General features: G+C 39.4%; 5 protein-coding genes across 5 annotated transcripts in view; 2 read left to right on the top strand and 3 right to left on the bottom strand.

Annotated features, from left to right (window-relative positions):
- LOC126753763 (uncharacterized) overlaps positions 1-20,377 on the top strand; it is a 53,886-nt gene that overhangs the window by 24,646 nt on the left and 8,863 nt on the right. Inside the window, exons 6-9 of the mRNA XM_050465431.1 lie at positions 537-646; positions 716-1,276; positions 1,335-1,470; positions 7,453-7,921. Of these exons, the coding sequence (XP_050321388.1) occupies positions 537-646; positions 716-1,276; positions 1,335-1,470; positions 7,453-7,921 (1,276 nt within the window). The remainder of the gene's footprint in view (positions 1-536; positions 647-715; positions 1,277-1,334; positions 1,471-7,452; positions 7,922-20,377) is intronic.
- Positions 220-1,973, top strand: LOC126753631 (epidermal growth factor-like protein). Its single transcript, XM_050465278.1, has 4 exons — positions 220-646; positions 716-1,276; positions 1,335-1,532; positions 1,654-1,973. Exons 1-4 carry the CDS (start codon positions 480-482, stop codon positions 1,907-1,909), a joined length of 1,182 nt encoding a protein of 393 aa, XP_050321235.1. The 5' UTR covers positions 220-479; the 3' UTR covers positions 1,910-1,973.
- On the bottom strand, positions 1,924-8,072 carry LOC126753629 (epidermal growth factor-like protein). Its single transcript, XM_050465275.1, has 3 exons — positions 7,451-8,072; positions 2,386-2,922; positions 1,924-2,322 (listed from the first exon to the last, which is right to left on the bottom strand). The coding sequence occupies exons 1-3, from the start codon at positions 7,918-7,920 to the stop codon at positions 2,013-2,015; spliced, it is 1,317 nt and encodes a 438-aa protein (XP_050321232.1). The 5' UTR covers positions 7,921-8,072; the 3' UTR covers positions 1,924-2,012.
- LOC126753634 (epidermal growth factor-like protein) lies at positions 13,511-14,871 on the bottom strand. The gene is made up of 2 exons (XM_050465281.1): positions 14,346-14,871; positions 13,511-14,194 (listed from the first exon to the last, which is right to left on the bottom strand). Exons 1-2 carry the CDS (start codon positions 14,507-14,509, stop codon positions 13,993-13,995), a joined length of 366 nt encoding a protein of 121 aa, XP_050321238.1. The 5' UTR covers positions 14,510-14,871; the 3' UTR covers positions 13,511-13,992.
- Positions 17,653-19,248, bottom strand: LOC126753630 (epidermal growth factor-like protein). The gene is made up of 4 exons (XM_050465277.1): positions 18,957-19,248; positions 18,324-18,884; positions 18,072-18,269; positions 17,653-18,014 (listed from the first exon to the last, which is right to left on the bottom strand). Exons 1-4 carry the CDS (start codon positions 19,148-19,150, stop codon positions 17,723-17,725), a joined length of 1,245 nt encoding a protein of 414 aa, XP_050321234.1. The 5' UTR covers positions 19,151-19,248; the 3' UTR covers positions 17,653-17,722.

The following is a 20,377-nucleotide window of genomic DNA, read 5'->3' as shown; positions in this document are numbered from 1 at the left end:
GAGAGTTTGTTGATTGTGTAAGGAATGTGTTCGTACAAACTTACGTGTTGTATAACAAACTAAACTATATTTTTAGACATGAGTAACATAATGCAGCTAGAATGCACTCTCCTACCGATCAACTCTTTCCTTAACCTAATCCAAGCGTGCCAGAATTATGCATGGGTATATTTTTGGCTAGCCCTCCTTCATTTCGAATTCGAAACTGAGACTGCAGTACCCGGTGTTTAACATTTTATTTTAAATTGCCATATTTAGTTAATTCTAATTTAATCGAGACAGTTTCCATCCGCTGATAAGGTTATCGATTTATGGGTACTTCCATTCATAGTATAGGTCGCAGCGACTTAACCGATTTTGACATTTCAATCACTGCGCATCAAAGCAAAATACAAACATTAGTGGCACACATAACAATGAAGTATTGAGAGCAATAATTAGTACTTTCCTGAAACGAGGTTTCAATCTACCCTTACTCAATGTGCTTGGCTTTCACCATATTTGTCTTAGCCGCGCTGTGCGCTGCCACTGCTCAGGAGCAAAACACCGAGCAGATATATGGCGACATTTACTATGAGATCGGCAGCTTTTCTTTACGCTACAATGATCTAGGGGAAAGCGGTAATCGCTGTCTGCGCGAGGTGCCGTAAGTAATGAAATTTTAGTAATAAAAATACAATTTCATTTAACTTTCTATCGCTTGGCTTGCTTAAAGCGCACGCTATTTCCAAACTGCGCCCGATGCGCCCATCATCGGCAATGGCTCCACAGTTCACTGGCAACGCATCGAGGTGTGCTGCGAAGGCTACACACATTCCCGCTTCGACCGCGATCAATGCGTACCGGATTGTTCGGCTGTCTCACCGAATAACTGTCGTAACGGTTTCTGCCGTGCGCCCAACCAATGTGAATGCTTTGCGGAGTTCGTGCGCAACCAACGCGGCGAATGTGTGCACACCTGCCCGATTGCCTGCGAATACGGACGTTGCTTCTTAAATGGCACCTGCCAGTGTGATCCTGGTTACACATTGGATTTGGAGACGAGGAAGTACTGTCGCCCCAAGTGTCCGCAAAAGTGTGGCACACATCAGGAATGCATTGCGCCGGGTAGATGCGCCTGTGCGGAGGGCTACAAAATGACGCCGGATTTGGGCTGCCAACCGGTTTGTATACCCGATTGTGGGCATGGCAAATGTGTGGGTCCGAATAAGTGCGAGTGCTTTCAAGGTTACCATAAGCGTCCCTTGCGAAATGTGTGCGAAGCAGATTGCTATATGTGGGTAGAGTTTGTCGGCATGTTTATTTTGTTAACTTACATGTTGTTGTTGTTGCAGAAGCTGCGAAAATGGTTTCTGTGAGTCACGCAATAATTGCCAGTGCCGGGATGGTTACAAATATGATGTGGACACCACCAGTTGTTTGCCGGATTGTGGTGACAGTTGCCGGGATGGTGTTTGCATTGGACCTGGGGTGTGCAAATGTTTCGAGGGCTATGAGTATAGAGAACCCGGTTGTGAACCAATATGCAACTCGTAAGTGCTGTGTTTTAAAGATGCTCTGAGATCTCAGAAATAATTGAGTGAATCTCTAAAGCCTTGAGATCGAAATGAGAAGAAGTCAGAATTCTTTAAGTAATAGTCATTGCAATTCTAGCAACTGTGGATACTATGGCGAATGCCTGGAACCTGGAGTTTGTGGTTGCAGGCGAACTGGGCAACTCTGTAGATCGGGAATTTGCGACCCAAGCGGACATTGCGTTTGTCCGATTGCGTTGACACATTTCATAGACAGATGCGTAGAAATTAGCCAACTCTATGAGCTAGTGAGCGCCAACGAGCAGGACTTCAATCGGCTGTTGCGGCGCGAATTCAAGACGCTCATAGGACGTCACTTCCTTTTCAAGCAATAAAGCAACTAAATAAGTTATACTTTTATTAATATAAATATATTTTGCATTCTTTTTATAAAAATTACTCAAGAATCGAAAAATTTAAAGAATTCAACAAATTTCACTAGACAGCTATGCAGGTTTGACGGCCCTTAATACCAGACTTGCGGTAACCTGGCTTACAGACGCAAAAGTTTGGTGCCGTGCAGTAACCATTGGGGCAGCCCTGCGGACAATGTGGCTGACACACATTCTTCTGCACCTCGTCTGATATATAGCCGGGGTTGCAGGCACAACTATTCGCTCCATCGCAGACGCCATTCAGACAGGGTTGATCGCAATGTGGTATGCATTTGGTGCCGGAGCGATCCAACTCGAAACCTTTGGTGCATGCGCAGACGTCGGGTCCAACGCAGCGTCCCTTCTCACAGCCCCTGTGAACGATAAACAAACATGGTTATTTGTAGGGAACTCGAAACAGGTTCAAGTATACTCACAGCGTGCAGACAGGCTCACAAACGCCATCCACTTTCGTGTAACCCTGATCGCAAGTGCACAAGCCCGGCGCTGAGCAGCGTCCATTCTCGCAATTGTCGCATTTCGGCTCACACACACCACCAGCGGTCAAACGGTAACCATCAAAGCAATCGCATTTATTGGGCGCCACACACTTGCCATAATCGCAGGGCTTGTCACATTGAGGCACACAAAATTTCTGTGTTTTCACATCCAGTGTGTAGCCGGTCTTGCATTTGCATTGATTTTGCTCATCGCACACACCATTGCCGCAGCCGATGGGGCAGGTGGATATGCATTTTTCCTCGTGATTGCGTACGTTACCGGGTATGCAGACGCAGGTGTTGGGCGCCGTACAAATGCCATTGGGGCAGTCGTCGAGGCAGACTGGATCGCAGCGTGAGTAGACGTGTGGATTGCGCACATAGCCCTCGCAGCATATTTGGATTTTGCTCTTATCGGCACTGGTGCCGTTACCAGCTGGTATCATAGTTTTATCACGTACCAGTGTTGAGGTTCTGGAACGGGAGGAAGGTTTGTTTGATTATTAATTTATTTATTTCAAAAACTAGGATGGAAGTAGGATTGAATAATTCAATAAAATTAAGATTAAGGCTCTTTAATTATATTCTAGTTGCTTATAGCCCTTTGATGATAGTAATACAATGATATACTATATATCGTCACCTAAAATGCAAAATAACGTAACATCACTTTTCAGAAGTTTACAGGCAAAGGAAAAGCGACATAATAGAAACCACTAATATTGAAACAAAATTTTAGTTTGGTTATAAAATTGTTATATATTGGAAATTATATTTGTTGAACTAAAACAACATAAGTTTCATATGGAACGACATTTCGAATGCCATTGTCCTCTAAATGTTGGCAACTTTAATGCAAAAAGTTCGCAATTTAGTTACTGAGTATTTTTTGTTGAAATCGTTATTGCTAAGTTGTTACTAACGGCTTATTTAGAACTGATTTGTTTATCTTTATATATAACAAGTAAGGAAGGGCTAAGTTCGGGTGTCACCGAACATTTTATACTCTCGCACGATAAAGTGATAATCGAGATTTCATTATCAGTCATTTACATATTTTTCAAATACCGTATTTGTGTAAAGTTTTATTCCGCTATCATCGTTGGTTCCTAATGTATATACTCGTATTATACAGAAAAGGCATCAGATGGAATTCAAAATAGCGTTATATTGGAAGCAGGCGTGGTTGTGAACCGATTTCACCCATATTTCGTTCACGTCATCAGGGTGTTAAGAAAATATTACATACCGAATTTCATTGAAATCGGTCTAGTAGTTCCATAAGTGGGCGACGCCACCCATTTTTAATTCAAAAACAAGTAAGGAAGGGCTAAGTTCGGGTGTCACCGAACATTTTATACTCTCGCATGGTAAAGTGATAATCGAGATTTCATTATCCGTCATTTACATATTTTTCAAATACCGTATTTGTGTAAAGTTTTATTCCGCTATCATCATTGGTTCCTAATGTTTATACTCGTATTATACAAAGAAGGCATCAGATGGAATTCAAAATAGCTTTATATTGGAAGAAGGCGTGGTTGTGAACCGATTTCAGCCATATTTCGTACATGTCATCAGAGTGTTAAGAAAACATTATATACCGAATTTCATTGAAATCGGTCTAGTAGCTCCTGAGATATGCTTCTTGGTCCATAAGTGGGCGGCGCCACGCCCATTTTCTGACGTTTTTTTGTTAGTCGGTTAACGCACTTTTAGTGATTTTGAACATAACCTTTGTATGGGAGGTGGGCGTGGTTATTATCCGATTTCTTCCATTTTTGAACTGTATATGGAAATACCTGAAGAAAACGACTCTGTAGAGTTTGGTTGACATAGCTATAATAGTTTCCGAGATATGTACAAAAAACTTAGTAGGGGGCGGGGCCACGCCCACTTTTCTAAAAAAATTACTTCCAAATATGTCCCTCCCTAATGCGATTCTTTGTGCCAAATTTCACTTTAATATCTTTATTTATGGCTTAGTTATGACACTTTATAGGTTTTCGGTTTCCGCCATTTTGTGGGCGTGGCAGTGGGCCGATTTTGCCCATCTTCGAACTTAACCTTCTTATGGAGCCAAGGAATACGTGTACCAAGTTTCATCATGATATCTCAATTTTTACTCAAGTTACAGCTTGCACGGACGGACGGACAGACGGACGGACGGACGGACAGACGGACGGACAGACGGACGGACAGACAGACATCCGGATTTCGACTCTACTCGTCGCCCTGATCACTTTGCTATATATAACCCTATATCTGACTCTTTTAGTTTTAGGACTTACAAACAACCGTTATGTGAACAAAACTATAATACTCTCGTTAGCAACATTGTTGCGAGAGTATAAAAAAAGCCTGGGTGCAGCTTCGTTCTGCCATTTCTTCCGCAAAATTTAGTGTTTCTGACGTTTTTTGTTAGCCGGTTAACGCACTTTTAGTGATTTTCAACATAACCTTTGTATGGGAGGTGGGCGAGGTTATTATCCGATTTCTTCCATTTTTGAAGTGTATATGGAAATGCCTGAAGAAAACGACTCTATAGAGTTTGGTTGACATAGCTATAGTAGTTTCCGAGATATGTACAAAACTTATTAAAACGCCCATTTTTCCAAAAACATTACGTGCAAATATGCCCCTCCCTAATGCGATCCTACGGACGGACAGACGGACAGACAGACGGACAGACAGACATCCGGATTTCAACTCAACTCGTCACCCTGATCACTTTGGTATATATAACCCTATATCTGTCTCTTTTAGTTTTAGGACTTACAAACAACCGTTATGTGAACAAAACTATAATACTATCCTCAGCAACTTTGTTGCGAGATTCACTAGTATACCACATATTATAACATGTCAATTGAAAAGTCCCTGGCTTGACACATAGAATTAAACCCATGTTATTGGTTTGACAACGAGTTTCCGGGCACTGCCACAGTTGAGTCCAAAAGAGGTTGTTACCGACGAAAAACATCAACAAAACCACAAAATAATTTTGAATGATCGTAAAGTGAAGTTGCTCGAGACAGCAGGCACTCCAAAGATATCAACTGAACGAGTACATCATATCAATAATGAATATTTGGGTGTGAGTAAGCTCTTGACCAAAAACAACGACAAGTGGATGATTCGGAGCAGTGCTTGGATATGTGACAATGGATGAAACATGGTTCTGTGATTTCACTCCAAAGTTCATTCGACACCCATACGAGTGGACTGCACACGATGAACCCGCTCCAAAGCGTGGAACACCACAAAGTGAAAAACCCCAAAGAGTGGAAAGCGCAACAGTCGGCTGGCAAGATTATGAATGTGTAAGGCATAATATTTATGACTACCTTGAGAAAGAAACGACCATCAACAGCGAATACTTCATAGCGTTATTGACCCATTTGAAGGGACTAAAGCCAAAAAACGGTTGCATTTGAAGAAAAAGAAAGAGCTGTTTCAACAAGCCAATGCTCCGTGTCTGCGAAAACGATGATAAAAATGTATGAATTGGGCTTCATATTGCTTTCGTATCCACATTCTCCAAATCTGACTCTGAGGGACTTTTTCCTGTTCTCAGATCTAAAAAGAATGCTCGCTGGGATGAAATTTTTGTTGAATGAATAGGTGATTGCCGATACTGAGGGCTTTGAGGTACTTTGAAGCAAACAAAAATTCGTACCACAAAATTGGTACCGAAAAGTTGGAGGGTCGTTATATTCATATTGAATAAAAAAGAGAATTTTGTAAAAAATGGTGTTTTACTATGATAGGCCGGGGACCTTTCCATTGACCAGTTATGTGTTTAATATTTTAGTTTAAATGCATTCTGTATTTATTGCCTACAGTTTCAATGGAATATCAAAGCAAGCAAACAACAAACTACATTCACACTAACTACTAGCCATTTTTATTTTATTTTTGATTGTTATTAATAAAAAATATTCGTTTTGTACTCTCTTCTAGTGATTCGAAGTAAAGAACATAAACAAATGAATGTAGAAAAACCTGTTTTGGAACAATAGTCAGATCGGATTGAAAAGTTGTCGTCATCGATGAAGCTATGACTCAATTATCACAATTTATAGGAGGTGTGAGACAATGAATATCTTTGTGACTTGTTTAACTAAGTGGCTGAATTTCGCCTCTGGCATTATTATGCGCCAGAAAGTGAAAAAAAAATAAAATAAAGCTTATGTAAACAAATATATATATAAACACTGCGATTACAGAAACTGCGTTGAGCAGTGGTCAGTGTTCTATTTACTAAATTTTTCTAAATAATAGACATTAACATGGCGCGAACAAGACGAAATTTCGTTTCAAACAATAACTATCTTTCAACTGCTGCTCTCTCGCTAAATAGATTAGCGATAAAGCTATATGTTTGGTACAAAATGATTATTTTCAGTTTAGTGTTCCGATTTGCTTATCACTTATCGCCGCAATGAGGATGTTGAGGTTACTAGTTCAATATTATTTACGAACTCGTTAATAATAACACACAATTGTATAGCTGTGCCATATGAAATAGGTATTCATATAGACAAATGTATTATATATATTCCGAATGTTTTTGATATTTTATAGGATGCGTATTTAAGAGAGTATAAAAAAGTTCGGCAGCAAATGTTCAATTATTTTTAATCAGAAAAAAAAAAATATTAATATAGAATTAATCTAGAAATAAAGAAATAAATATTTTTCTTTTCGCTTAAGACATCTGCCATTTGAAATATTGGCAGCACAGATGTTTTTATGTAATCAAACAATAATGTTTTTTTAAGCAAAAAGTATACACTTAACCTGCATTTTTGTTGAAGACTGCATGACTACATTTAAAAAGAATGAGGTAAAAAAAAATAATTCAAATTATGTATTTTTCTCAAAAGGGCATTCTGCATTTGCTTTGACTGAAACTCGCTACAAAAATAGAGTTCTTCACAAGTTTTGGAAATTAGAAACCCGCAAGTGTATCGTCTTTTAAAAAATCTATAATACTTACAGCACTTCCGTGTAGCAAATACCAGACGCCATTTGAGAGCGTGTCTTGTTGACGAACTCCGCGGCCGCATCTACAAATTGCGGCACGCGTTGCCTAGCACTGCCGCTACTGCTAAAACTACCGCCGCTGCTGTAACTACCGCCAGCGCCATAGTAGTGGTATTCCTCACCAGCGGCCAGGTGATTGCCATCAGCCAAATGCGCCTTACCATTGCCATCGACAGCATAGCCATTCACAACGCTAGCATTGCCACTCACCACGGCTGCATTGCCACCCTGATAGGTGTCCGCTGCGGTGAAGGTGCGGTTGTACTGCGCCGTGTAGTTGTGTTCATTGTACAGCAAGTTGGCGGAGTTCGGTGCGGCAGGATAGTGCGTTTTAATGCCGGCAGGATAGTGGGTTTTGATCTGCGCATGCGCGCCTACTGTCAGCAGCAGCAGCGCGCTTACAAGTATGGCAAGCGAATGCATTGTAGTTGCGAATTCTGCGATGAGATCACTACGTGAGAATGTGTGTTTGTATGTATATGCGCGAATTTATAACAGTATTTTGTTATTGTATTAATTTGAAAACGAGACACGTCCGTCGGCGGCAAAAGCTACGCTTCAACTGAGCTGCGAGTTGAAGCAAAATTATTTGAGAAGTGCAGAAATATTTGATTTATTCACAACAACATTCGTATATATGACGCTGTTCCGGCGTTTGGAGTACATAAAATAAACTGCGAATTTCAATTGCACATCTAAACAAATATATATGTATGTATACATATATAGTATGTATGATATACGCTAAATTAATTCAGTGTTAGTTAAGTCAAACAGCCGATTATTGCTTTTAGTTTCATAACTACTTATGTACATATATATTTCATTGATTTATTATCATATCCGCTTGATTCTGACATTTTCTTGTATAAATAATATATCAAAGTAGACCTAAGATACTTTCCTGAGGAATTCCTGGTTCAATTTCCTTTAGTTTGGAAAATTCATTTCCTCGTTTTACACGGATAAATCTCATGGTGATATACAATTCTAGAAGGGCTCAATACTCAAACCGAATACATGATTTCAGTTTTTGTTTCCCTCCTCCAGGCATTTTTCTATTTCGGATGTTATTCTATGAATTTGTTCTATGGTTGAATACTTGTTTCTGAAGTTGAGGCGATGGGATTAACTACTTTTCGTCGATTATAGATTTTAACCTTTGATAAACTAATTTTTCAAAAAGTTTTGAGATTTTTGGAAGTGTAGAAATTGGTCTATATGAGGAGACCATATGACGATCCTTTCCTGGCTTTACAACCATAACTACGTCGGCAACTTTTTAAAGGCTTTGAAAATCTGTTAGACGAATTAAGTGGGGTTCAGTAAACATTTGTATGGTAACTGCTTCAACTGTAATTATATCAAAGCCAGCTGCTTTCTTAACTTTAATCTATTTAATTTTCTTTTTAAGTTCACAAATGGTGATTGCTGGGATTGTTGCATTAACCTGTTAAATACTACTGAGGAACGTGATTTCACTATTCTTATTTGGACGAAAGGTCTCAGTTAGGTGTTTTGCATATGCATGAGCTTTATCACAATCACTTCTAGCCCATGTATTAGAAGCAAGTTTTAAGGTGCAGCTTGGGTTGTTAGGCGTTTCGGATATTTGGTACTTTCCCAGAGAGAGTAATCATCTTTTTTGTCAGCGGATAGTTGAGATAAATATTTATTAAGTGACTCATTATTAATGTGAGCGATTTCCACTTTTAATTCAGCTTTTGGCTTATTAAGGTTGGTTTTGTCGAGTGGTGAGCGTGTTTGTTGCCATTTCCGTCGTAACTATCTTTTCTTAATCAGCAGGATTTTTATTTCTATAGGGTTATTTGAACTGCTTTATCTGCGGAGTATTATCACAAGCTGCTTTTGAATTTCTTTTGTAAATGTGTCAACTTCTAACTCTAGTTCAATTGTTGTGTTTTTTAGATACTTTATTTTAGTCTAAAGTATGTGTGTGAAGAAAGAGTATTTTTGCGCCGACCTTTACCTATGCTGGAGGAGAAACTGGATCACCTGTTTGCCTTCAGTCAGCGTCAGGGCTCAATTGAGCAATATCAGAGAATAGAACACTTTATAACAAATACATGGGAAATTGCAAATACTGTTTTGCAGTTTTCTTGACAATTGATAAAAGATGTACATAGAGAGACCACGTGAAAATAACCAGTTCAACCCAATTCAACCCAGTTCAGGTCAAGATCGCGTTTAAGTTTGTAGAGCAAGCTACTCATATGTATATAACCTAACCTATCTGGATGCACAGGGTTTTTCAATAAGGATGCTACAAAAGCAGACCGATAGGGACACTAAACGACGCCATAGCTTTTGCCGCAATTTTGACATTTCTCTTCAGTAAGGTTTTCCATTTTATCATGGAAAGATATACGATCCAACAACGAGTCGAAACTATCAAGATTTGCTACCGGAAATCGGAGTCAGTGGCCTAACTTAAAGGGGGTATTCTGGTCTAGAAGCATGAGTTTCAGGTAATTTTTAAAGTGTCGTAAAAAAAGGCAATTAATATTTTTATTATCCTTTTTTTTTAAGTTATTTGTTAATTTTAAATTTAATGTAGAGTACAGAAAAAAATTAGAAACTAAAAAATGTAAAAAATTTCAAAAATTATGAGCTGACGAAGTGGGGGGTCTCTAAAAATTTCCACGTGACCATACCCATGATTTCAACCCTCCTAGTTATCTGAAAACAAAAAAAAAAAAGATTATTAATCTAGAATAATGTCGCAATGGCCGGAACTACGGAAAAGTGGGAAACAATTTTTTTTTCACAAAATGGCGACTGCCTGAAAAAAAAGTTTTTTTGGATCACTTTTTCTGACTATTTCGAATTTTTTAAAAATAATAAAAAATAAAAATTTGGGCTAGTTCCAACCATAGACAAGCCTATAAAGAAGACTTTATAAAAATTTCAAGTAAATCGGTCCAGTAGAACCTGAGAAATCGTGGGTATCGTTCCGAAAAAGTCAGTTTTGAGAAAAACGCGTTTAAAGTTTCGCGTAAAGTCTTTTGTTCGATTAATTCCGGCCGAACCAGTTTGGATGCCGGGTCAGAAAATGTCTATATCTCCGAAAATAATTTGAATTTTGAAAAATCCTCTTGTACACATATTCTTGAATAGTTAAACTTTGAAAATATAAAAAAATTAAATTAAAGAATACCCCCTTAAGAGCGCTACCACCAATTTATGGTTGTCATAATCGTCTTGTCAGATCGGCAAGACAGACTACAAAAAACAAAGTACAGTACAAAATGTTCCTGTGCCAGCGAGACCAATAAGTGGCCGTAGTGTGAAGAATATTGTTGCCCCTAGCGCATCAATTGAGGAAGACCCAAATCAGTCTCTCATACGTTGTTCTCAATTTTGCGAAAAGATCTTGGCCTACATCCTTACAAGATCAAATTAATGCTAGAACTGAAGCCGCTTGACCACCAGGGTCGTCGTATGTTCGAGAATTGGCTGAGCAACAACTTGAAAATGATCCGGATTTTCATCAAAAAATCATCTTTAACGATGAAGCTCGTTTCTAGCTGAATGGCTTCGTCAATAAGCAAAATATGTGGTCTTGGTCAGGCAGCAATCCACACGTACTCCATGAGTCACCAACTCCCCCATAAGTCATGTATCCCGAAAACATTACGGTTTGCGGTGCAGTTTGTGGGCTGGCGGCGTCTCTGTTGTTCGATTTGACGCCGTTAGACTATTTCCTGTGGGCCTGCGTCAGGTCTATGGTCTATGCCATCAAGCCAGCGATGATTGATGAACTTCGTACAAATATTGAATGTGAAATTGCAGCAGTATCGGCTGATTTATGCTTGAAAACCGTCGAAAATTGGGTTCAGCGTTTGGACTTCTGCAAGCTTGCCCGTGGTGGGCATGCGAAAGAAATCGAATTCTATACATAATGCCATCGAACGTACTTTCACAGCAATAAAGAATTTCAATGATATGGCAAACCCAATTTTCTATATTTTTTTTAAATTCTTCATGCTTTATTTGAAATCAGTTTTATTGTTTCATCTAAATTCTCTTAAATAAAAGATTTTTGGTGTTATATCTTACTGACATTTTTTTTCGCAAAAAATCCCCTTATTACATTCTTCCCACCCCACAATCTGACATACAACCTATCATCATCAAGCATCAAGCCATAAATCTGTCTAAGTTGCCCGTGTGTTGTTTTGTTGTCATATTTCTCTTGTTCTTCCACGAATTATTGATAACGTCATTTTCGAAAAGCGCCTCAGCACCGGTCTTGGCATGCGCACACACACATACTACTGTAGTACTTGCAGCCAGCGTTCTTCAAGCATTTCGCTTTGACACATAGACTCTATGTAGACTTTGTGTTGGTTTTGTTGTCGACTAAATTTGCCTCCACATTTTGTCCACACTGTGCAATTATTGTTTGTTACACATGTGTTTTTGTTGTTAGTAAGTTTATAAATTCTTATCTCATTAACCCAAAAGGCGCTCATATGGATTAAAGTCACTTACATACATATATAATATAAGCATCAATGTCAGTACACGAACACGAGAACATGCATACATATGTATATGCAAGAAAGCAAGTATATTCCATGAGTTAACCGCTGTTTATATTAAATGTCAGCTTGCTGTACCAAAGATATTTATTTTCTTGAGTTCAATGTAAGCAAACATGGTATACTGCGAGTTGTTTGATTTTGACGCCAGTTATTTTCAAGGTGTACATACGTACTTATATGTACTTATATGTACCAACTGATCAAATTTGACCCGGATTGACAATAGCTTTATGTTTTTATAATGGAAATTCTCTTTTCGTACAAGTCTAGAATCGACCCGTTTTATACCCAAAACATTAACCAAAATGGTTAATGGTTCAGGTTGATCCATAAGCTTTGTTTCTCGAGATACTTTGCTATCGCTCTGATGCCAAAATGTCGTTTTTCATGCACAGTTTCTTTAACTTTTTCGAAATAGTTAGGTAGGTAGGAGTGTAGCCCTGTTGTATTTCGGGCTCAATTAGTACTAGCTGTGCCATTTTGATGCACTATTCGTAGACCTTTTTATTATTGCTATTACGTTGCACCTTCTCGTTCAAACCATTTTATGGTTTCGATGAAGCTACTAATGTCCGGTATGCTGTTTTTAGACATCCATTCAAGGTTTGGTGCTTGATGGATTTCAAGTGTTCAGTGTCGGATCTGCGATATGGCTGGGCATTTACAGAGAAAGTGGAAAATTGTTTCCTCATTCCCGACTAGTTCGCAGTCTCGGCAGATGCTGTTGTAGGGCATACCCGTTTGGACGCATGTTCTCCAAATAGCCAATGCCTAGTTATGGTAGCAGTTAGTCTATAGATACTTTTCCTGGACCTATTTAATAAGTGGTTAGTTTTTTTCTTGTCATATTTTGGTCATAACTGTTTAGTTGTATTGCATTTTGTTATATTTTTTCATCTGTTATTTGTTAATTGTTGAAATTGTGTATTGAGCTCTATCCTGATCGACCCTAGCGGGCTTGGTATTAGCTCTGCCTCAGATTTGTTTAGAGAAGTTCCTTCCTTTTCCATAAACCCAGATCAAGTCTAGGTGAAGCTTGTCTTCTAGTGAACTCAGTGCCTTCTTGCAGTTAGGGACTATGCTGGAATTAGTCTTGGGCGACGACTAGGCCAGAAGAGCCGCCTGGCTATCCGTGTATATTGTTGCTTTATGTATCTTCTCGTAGTTATTCAGTAGAGCTTCGAAGGCTTTCCTATGCCCAGTACTTCCGCTTGAAAGATACTAGCCGAGTTTGGTAGGCGGATAGAGAAAGAAATGTCCAGATCATCGGAGTATACTCCCGTGCCTACTTCCCTTTCTCCGGAGAGACAAGTTTTCGATGACATCCATTACTGAAGGTTTTCTGCAAGATATTCAACGACTCGTAATTTTATTGGAATTTAAAGCCTACTCCTTGTTAATTTTTGCTCTTTTTGCCAGACATTATAAACAAATACATTATTAACTAATTGGGATGCAGAGATAAAAAAGATTGTTAAAAATCCATTTTTAATTTTTTTTGATTCGGTTTACGCTCGCAGTTTAAATGGACCAGTCCGAATAATAATATAAAAGACAAAAATTAAAAAAAAATTTAAATAATTGAATTCTTCTAACCAATTTTTATACAAAATTCGCCGTTTTTTATATTTCATCGACTTAGAAGTACTTAGTTTTAGTAAAATTGAATTTAATATTAACACAACTTTTTTGAAATTATGATTTGCTTCTACATTTACACTATGCAACCCTTAAAAGATCAAACAATATAATCCATTTCGTTGGTAGAGAATTTTATGCCTTCCCTGCACTTAAAGCTTTCACGAAGTCTTTCTGAAAGCTCTTGTATGCAATTCGTGCCTTAATACAATAAAATCTCAATCTTTTTCGGCTTCTAGTGTCTGATTCTATTCTAAGTTTAATACTTAAAAATATCTGTCCTCTCAGTTCACTGTTCCTCGCAGCGACCGCCGGCGCGTGTATAGCCCGGATAACACTCGCAAACATCGGGCGCCGTGCAGATGCCGTTCGTGCAATCCTCCGAGCAGATGGGTTCGCAATGCATTGCCGACGACTGCAAGTCGCGCCGGTAGCCAGGACAGCAATAGGAGATTGTTTGCAGCTTCAAGGTGGGCTCGCTGGCTTCGCCGCTGCAATGTGGAAATATTTTAATTACAACACAAATGAATGTGAAGTTTTTTTAGGTAAATAGCTAGTTTTTATTTATTGAACTAAACTATTATCAGCCAACAGCAGTATAGTCGTTTTATCACTTAATAAGTACAATTGATCTTCACTCACAGCACTTCCTTATAGCATATGCCGGATGCCATAAGCGATTTGGTTTCCAAAATGAAATTATCGCGGTCACTTGGACTGTTTAGCCTCCAGAATTGGCCATTCACCACGTACGACAGCAGTGTTGTGTGGAGCACCACCAGCAATGCAAGCATATTAAAGTTCATGGCTGATGAGTAAAAATTTCTAATAAATACTTTAATAATAAGAAATTATTTTTTTCTATGAATATGATTATCTCTTAATAAACCGCAGCGCGTGGCTTTCTTTTTAGAACTAAACGCGTCGCGCTGTTGCCCGTTGTTGTCTGCTCCTCAAACGCTTTTCCACCAGTTTTCTTCAGAGTTCACTTTGCAGCTTTCTGAATCTTTCTCCACTTATGCCTTGCTTCGACAGTTCTCATTCTTTCTTCGCATAATTTTTAAAATTTTTACTCTTAGCGCAAAGAAAGTCCACATATGGCGCCGGTTGTGGCGCTGATAAGACAGCAGCTGATAAAAATTTCTATATTCGATTTTCCGCACTCAAATGTAAAAGTGTTCACTACAAAAGACGAGAGCGCTTTGCATGAGAGCACGCATAGGCGGCTATGAATTATGAAGAGTGAGCATAATCTAACACCTAACCCAACTAACCCAATTTTGCGCGAGTTCAGTGATACGAAAGATCATGACACTGATGCTTCTAACGATATTACAATTAACTGCAGCAATTTTTATTGTAAGGCCTTGCTCACGTAAGTAGAAGTAATGTATGTGTGCGTAGCTTAAAAATTATACTTTATAGTTCCTTATATAAATACGTGTGTATATAATGGAAATGCACTATCTTGCACCAATATTAGTGCCTAACATTACATACGTGCCTAAGAATCCACTTTTTGTATCGCAAATTATTTATTTGCGATCTTGCGCCTAAAAGTAGACGAAATTTTAAATGTACACTCAGTCCTTTTTTTACGCGATTATTGGTTCTGCCACTAATCGCGTAAAAAAAAATCGCGTAAAAATGGTTAGTTTTCCAATATTAACTGACGAATTGGTTCCGAATATAAAAAATATCGCGTATAACAAAATATACGCGCAAAAAAATATTCAAAAACAATACAATAAGTTTCAAATTTCAGACTTATGATTTATTCATTCATAACAAAATAAAAAATACAAAACAAAAACCATATACATATAAAAGAGAACAAAATAGAAAATATGTAGATTTATTGAAAACACCGTTGAATGCTGTTTAATCACTGTCATTATCCGTAGTGGAAATTATTCTTAGCCGCTTATTTTGATGGCCGGCACTGATATCACTAGAATTTGTACCAGAATCAATAGTAAGAACTATGGATTGATGTTCTGATTGACTTAGCATCTCCGACTGAGTTTGCACCATAAATTCAGTTAATTTTGTTTGAATGCTTCTTTTTGGACCCAATAAATTCCGATGTAGTTCTTTATATCTTAACATGCAGAGACTCAATTCTTTTTGAAAAATTCGTGCACGTTCGGCATCAGTATCATTTGCTACAAAATAATTTTCCAATTCTGCTGCAAGCTTAAGACCTTATTATAGTTAGGCCTTTAGTCTTTTAACGAAATTCCCGAAACTGTATACCCATACACTCACACACGCATACCAATATCCACACACTATTAGGGTGCGCCGACATATTCAAAAATTATTACGCTTAAAAATATGTAAACAAGCAAAAAACGAAAAAAAGCAATCGCGTTAAAGTGAAAAATTCGCGTAAAAAAGGAATTTGCGCTGCAAAAATAACCGCGTTAAAGTGAAATAGCGTAAAAAGAGATCGCGTAAAAAAAGGACTGAGTGTATATAAACTTGACTACTGAACATTTGCTTGCACCTACTGACTCAGTACGCTATCCCCAAACAAGTTGAAAGACTTTTAAGCAATATTAAACAGTTATGACAATTTATGAATGGGTTCTGAGTATCTTTCGTACACAATGTTATACTGCTGCATAAATAATATTTTTTCTATTGACGGTATTATCTCTATTGAAGGTTCAAAGATCGAAGGAACGTCAGTAGACCCAAAATTCAAAAAAAAAAAATATTAAACATCATTAAGTAATTAGCGTCAGATAAAGCTACATTCCACCGTTTTGGAGGCAGGTTAGAGTGACGTCGGTTCCGAAGGCCGATAAACGTGCTAAGGTCACTGCTAAGGAGGAAAATCAGCCCCTATTTCTTTCCATTTGCTAGAGCTGTAGTGGTCAGTCAGCTTTCCTGCAGCAAAGGCAGTGATGTCATGGCTGCAGTGAGCCCTTAGACATAAAAACTATATTCTGGGTACCTTCCATGATATCGAGGCGGCCTGCGACAACGTATAGTCGAGGCGATTATTGGAGATCTTAACAAGTTCTTAGTATTGTATTCTAATTAGGTCGAAGCTAAACTGTCATCTATAGTTTCTTTTGTGACAGAACGGTTGTAACGGATTGGGAAAGTGCATGGACAATTCGAATAGTAAATAGAGAATGCGCGAAGTGGCGTCCTTTTCTGGAACATAAAGTGAATGCGTACGCTGACGATGGAGTTCTTTTGGTAACGAAAAATTCCTCAACGTCGCCTACAATCTCATCCAAGGATATCTTAAAATGGTAACCAAAGAAATGGATTATCCATAAATGCTAATAAAATTGCTGGTTTCATATGGCACTATTACCTCAATTTCATCCGATTGGAGGCGAGTCGATTTGCGATCTATGCCCTCTTGCGTTCCAGCGCTGAATGTATGGATCTCCAGTGAGCTCGGCCAGAGCTTGTTAACAACCAGAAGCAGTGCGACAGCAAGATCCTTTTGGCACAGGGTGAACTGTAAGAGGTCTTCTGATGTACTTGCTCTCAGCAATGTCAATCTTTTCGCAATTGTAAGGGTTCTGACAAGACGATGTTCAATCTCTTTGCCAAAGTCTCATGGAGGAAGGCAAGTTGGAATAGTTAAGACTCTGTTGCTTGGCTTTTATCAGACTGAGATTGAAATATAGACATATCTTTGGGGAACCTAGGGAAGCGGCTGGGATTGATATTACATTTCTGGTAATCTCACATGTCTTCGTTGATCTATGGGGATTTGGTGACCGACTTTAAGTGAGACCGCCTTTATCAGATCGGAATTTGGATCAACCCTACGATCTAATTTAATAATTGAAATTTCATGTTTGTGTAAAGGCAAAAAGTTTCCCCGAAAAATCTGCAAAGATATCTTCAACTGCCATATTTATATTATTTAGTTGCCACCCGTTCCAAACCTTTGAATATTATTTTTGAATACTAAATATTTTGAATTTGGAATAAGAAAATAGCTATACATTTTATATTTTACATAAACCCTTTACAAAGTATATCTCTCAATAGACGGGCGGAATTTGAAAAGGAAACATGAAATGTCTGCCGATCAGCATATTGAACTCCTGCAGCAGTGTCTGATTCAGTCGGCTGGGCCGCATAGATGCATAAGTGGTCACCTTATCCGGCTCCATGCACTGATCGATGAAACGTACGAAGCCCTCCTTGCAGCGACAGCGACCTTTGGAATTGCAGTTTCCATGCGCACAGCGTTGAAAGTTGCGTACGGGACCCTCAACAAGAGAACAACCGCAAACGTTCGGTGCTATGCATTTGCCATAAAAGCCGCAGCCTCTGTGAATAAGGGTGTAATTATACTGTATACATGTGAAAGCATTTTACCAATCTTACTCCTCGCACACACCATCGCACTTTGGACCGCGACGCACATAACCATTGAAGCAACGGCATACGCCAGGCGAGATGCAGATGCCGTTTTCGCAGTCTTCGCTACAAATGGGCAGGCAAGAGCTCGTATTCTGATCGTAGCGGTAACCGTTCTGGCAAATACAGGTGGTGTGATTCACACAGAAGCCATTCTCGCAGCGCCTGTATGTAATACATTTTAGAGCAGTGGTTCTGAGAGTTAAGCTCAGCACTTACATATAACAGTTACTCTCACAAGAGGTGCGGTTCTCACGCTTTTGATAGCCACGGAAGCACTCGCACTCATTCGGCGCCACGCAGTGCCCAAAACCACAATCCGGTATGCAAATGGGTTGACAGCCCATAGTGCTGGGTGGCAGCGCTCGCGTATATCCCTCGGCACAATCGCACTTATTCGGCTCGACGCAGATCTCATTGCGCGCACAACTGGCTTCACAGCGCGGCATGCAATACTTTCGTGTCGGATCCAACTCGTAGCCTGCCTCGCAAATACACGTGCCATTCAGGTAACACTGACCATGCGGACAGCCAAGCGGACAAGTCGGTATGCAGACATTGCGATGATTCTGCACGAATTCGTCAAAACATTTGCAAATGCCGCCATCCAAGCAAAAACCATTGGCCAGACATTTGTTGCCGCAATCCGGCACGCACCGGTTCCAGTCGAAGTCATAGCGCTTATAACCCTTGCAGCACTCCTCTATGACATTGAAATAAATACTGTTTGTACTGTTGCCCACCACTTGCACGTCCTTCTCGAACTGGAAGAATACCGCGCTGGAACATTCGAGGACGACATAAGAAAGAATTCAAATTAATCAAAGTTTGTGCTGTACTGGTCATACTCACGGCACTTCACGCGAACACTTGGACGGGTGACTATTGGGCAGCGGCAGTGATAGGCCCGGCTGGCGTATGTGCCACGGCTTGACGGTGGTGGTTGTTGTTGTCCAATATTTTTCAAAATGTACACAGTACACGAAGCAAAACAGAAACGCAAATGATAAGAGCGAGTTGACAGCTAAAGCGCGCAACAATGACATAATTTCCACAAAGCAAAGTAGAAACGAAAAACAAATGAAGAATCAATATTAAAAACCGCCTATTGACCGCGGCTATTGGGAATGTCTGGGACGATTGATCAACTATTTCGAACTGAAAACAAAACCACGACTCAGTATTAAATTTACTACTCAACGCTTACTTGAATTGAGGTAAAACATAAGACTAGAAGAGATAGAGAGCATTACCTAAGAAGGCAGAGCGTTCAAAGTCGGAGCAATCATCTTGAATGTAGTGTGGCAGATTTACAAATTTAGCTAGATCGCTCAGAGTCGATCTCTGATACAGATACAGTAGTGTTAGCCTTACCAAGCCATTATTAGCGAGATGCAACTGACTCGGATAGTGTTAGTAATGCTTACTATTTCGTATTTTCTACTATTCAGTGGTGTGGAATGAAAACGGAACTCAGGGTAGTTATACTTGAACTCGTAATCGAGTTAATAGCAACGCTTAGTTCTTGGTAGTCTACGCAGACGGTGTAGCTCCTTCGGTAGAAGAAAACTTCCTGAACATCGTCGACGACCTAACTCAAGAGTATGTATGTATGTTTGATTACCCAGTGGGTATAAAGAAATCAATTAGCCATAAATCCAAGTAAAACTGAGCTAGTTTTATTTACAAGGGGATACATAATCCCTGATGCCAGTCTCCCAACATTGGGAGGAAAGTAAGAAAGGCATCTTGTGCCTTATACTGTTGTAGAGGAAGATTCGAGAAGAGGTGGGGTCTTACACTAAAAATGGTGCTACTTAAGCCAATAATGTCTTATGGAGTCGTTGTCTGGTGTAGGCTTCTTGGGCAAATCCCACAAGCTAAATAGCTGTAGCGTTGTCAAAGAGCAACCCTCATCTGTGGGTGTTCCACAAGGTCTACCCCAAATTGAAGTTAAGGGGGGAATAGGTGGTGGAGTCATCTGTCGGGAGCTCTACATTAACTATAGTTTCAGACTACTAGATCACTTTATGTTTGTGTTTCAGGCGAGGGTGGTTGCCCACAAGGCACTCAGCCCCCTAACTGTGAGCTCAAAACTAGTTAAGGAGTTCTTGATCTCATTTGCAATAGCAGCTTCAAGATTCTTCCATATTAGACCCGTATGGATACCCAAAAACAGCGGAATCCCTGTAAACTGCAAAGCCGTTGAAACGGCTGGGGAAGTGACCTCTCCTCAATTTCTGGCGGTTGGAGTCGAGTCGGTTCTTCGATGT

The sequence above is a fragment of the Bactrocera neohumeralis genome, chromosome 3 (genome assembly GCF_024586455.1).
Source record: "Bactrocera neohumeralis isolate Rockhampton chromosome 3, APGP_CSIRO_Bneo_wtdbg2-racon-allhic-juicebox.fasta_v2, whole genome shotgun sequence".
Classification (NCBI taxonomy): domain Eukaryota; kingdom Metazoa; phylum Arthropoda; class Insecta; order Diptera; family Tephritidae; genus Bactrocera; species Bactrocera neohumeralis.
The sequence above is the reverse complement of the archived record's forward strand: the minus strand, read 5'-3'. Positions and strand labels throughout refer to the sequence as shown.

Coding starts and splice junctions, on each gene's coding strand:
- LOC126753630 (XM_050465277.1), bottom strand. CDS start 19,150: ATGTCATTGTTGCGCGCTTTAGCTGTCAACTCGCTCTTATCATTTGCG. Junction 18,885..18,956: donor AAGTGTTCGCGTGAAGTGCC/GTGAGTATGACC, acceptor CGAATGTTCCAG/CGCGGTATTCTTCCAGTTCG. Junction 18,270..18,323: donor TGTGAGAGTAACTGTTATAT/GTAAGTGCTGAG, acceptor TATTACATACAG/GCGCTGCGAGAATGGCTTCT.
- LOC126753629 (XM_050465275.1), bottom strand. CDS start 7,920: ATGCATTCGCTTGCCATACTTGTAAGCGCGCTGCTGCTGCTGACAGTA. Junction 2,923..7,450: donor ATTTGCTACACGGAAGTGCT/GTAAGTATTATA, acceptor CTCCCGTTCCAG/AACCTCAACACTGGTACGTG. Junction 2,323..2,385: donor TGTGAGCCTGTCTGCACGCT/GTGAGTATACTT, acceptor TATCGTTCACAG/GGGCTGTGAGAAGGGACGCT.
- LOC126753634 (XM_050465281.1), bottom strand. CDS start 14,509: ATGAACTTTAATATGCTTGCATTGCTGGTGGTGCTCCACACAACACTG. Junction 14,195..14,345: donor ATATGCTATAAGGAAGTGCT/GTGAGTGAAGAT, acceptor TCCACATTGCAG/CGGCGAAGCCAGCGAGCCCA.
- LOC126753631 (XM_050465278.1), top strand. CDS start 480: ATGTGCTTGGCTTTCACCATATTTGTCTTAGCCGCGCTGTGCGCTGCC. Junction 647..715: donor CGCTGTCTGCGCGAGGTGCC/GTAAGTAATGAA, acceptor GCTTGCTTAAAG/CGCACGCTATTTCCAAACTG. Junction 1,533..1,653: donor TGTGAACCAATATGCAACTC/GTAAGTGCTGTG, acceptor TTGCAATTCTAG/CAACTGTGGATACTATGGCG.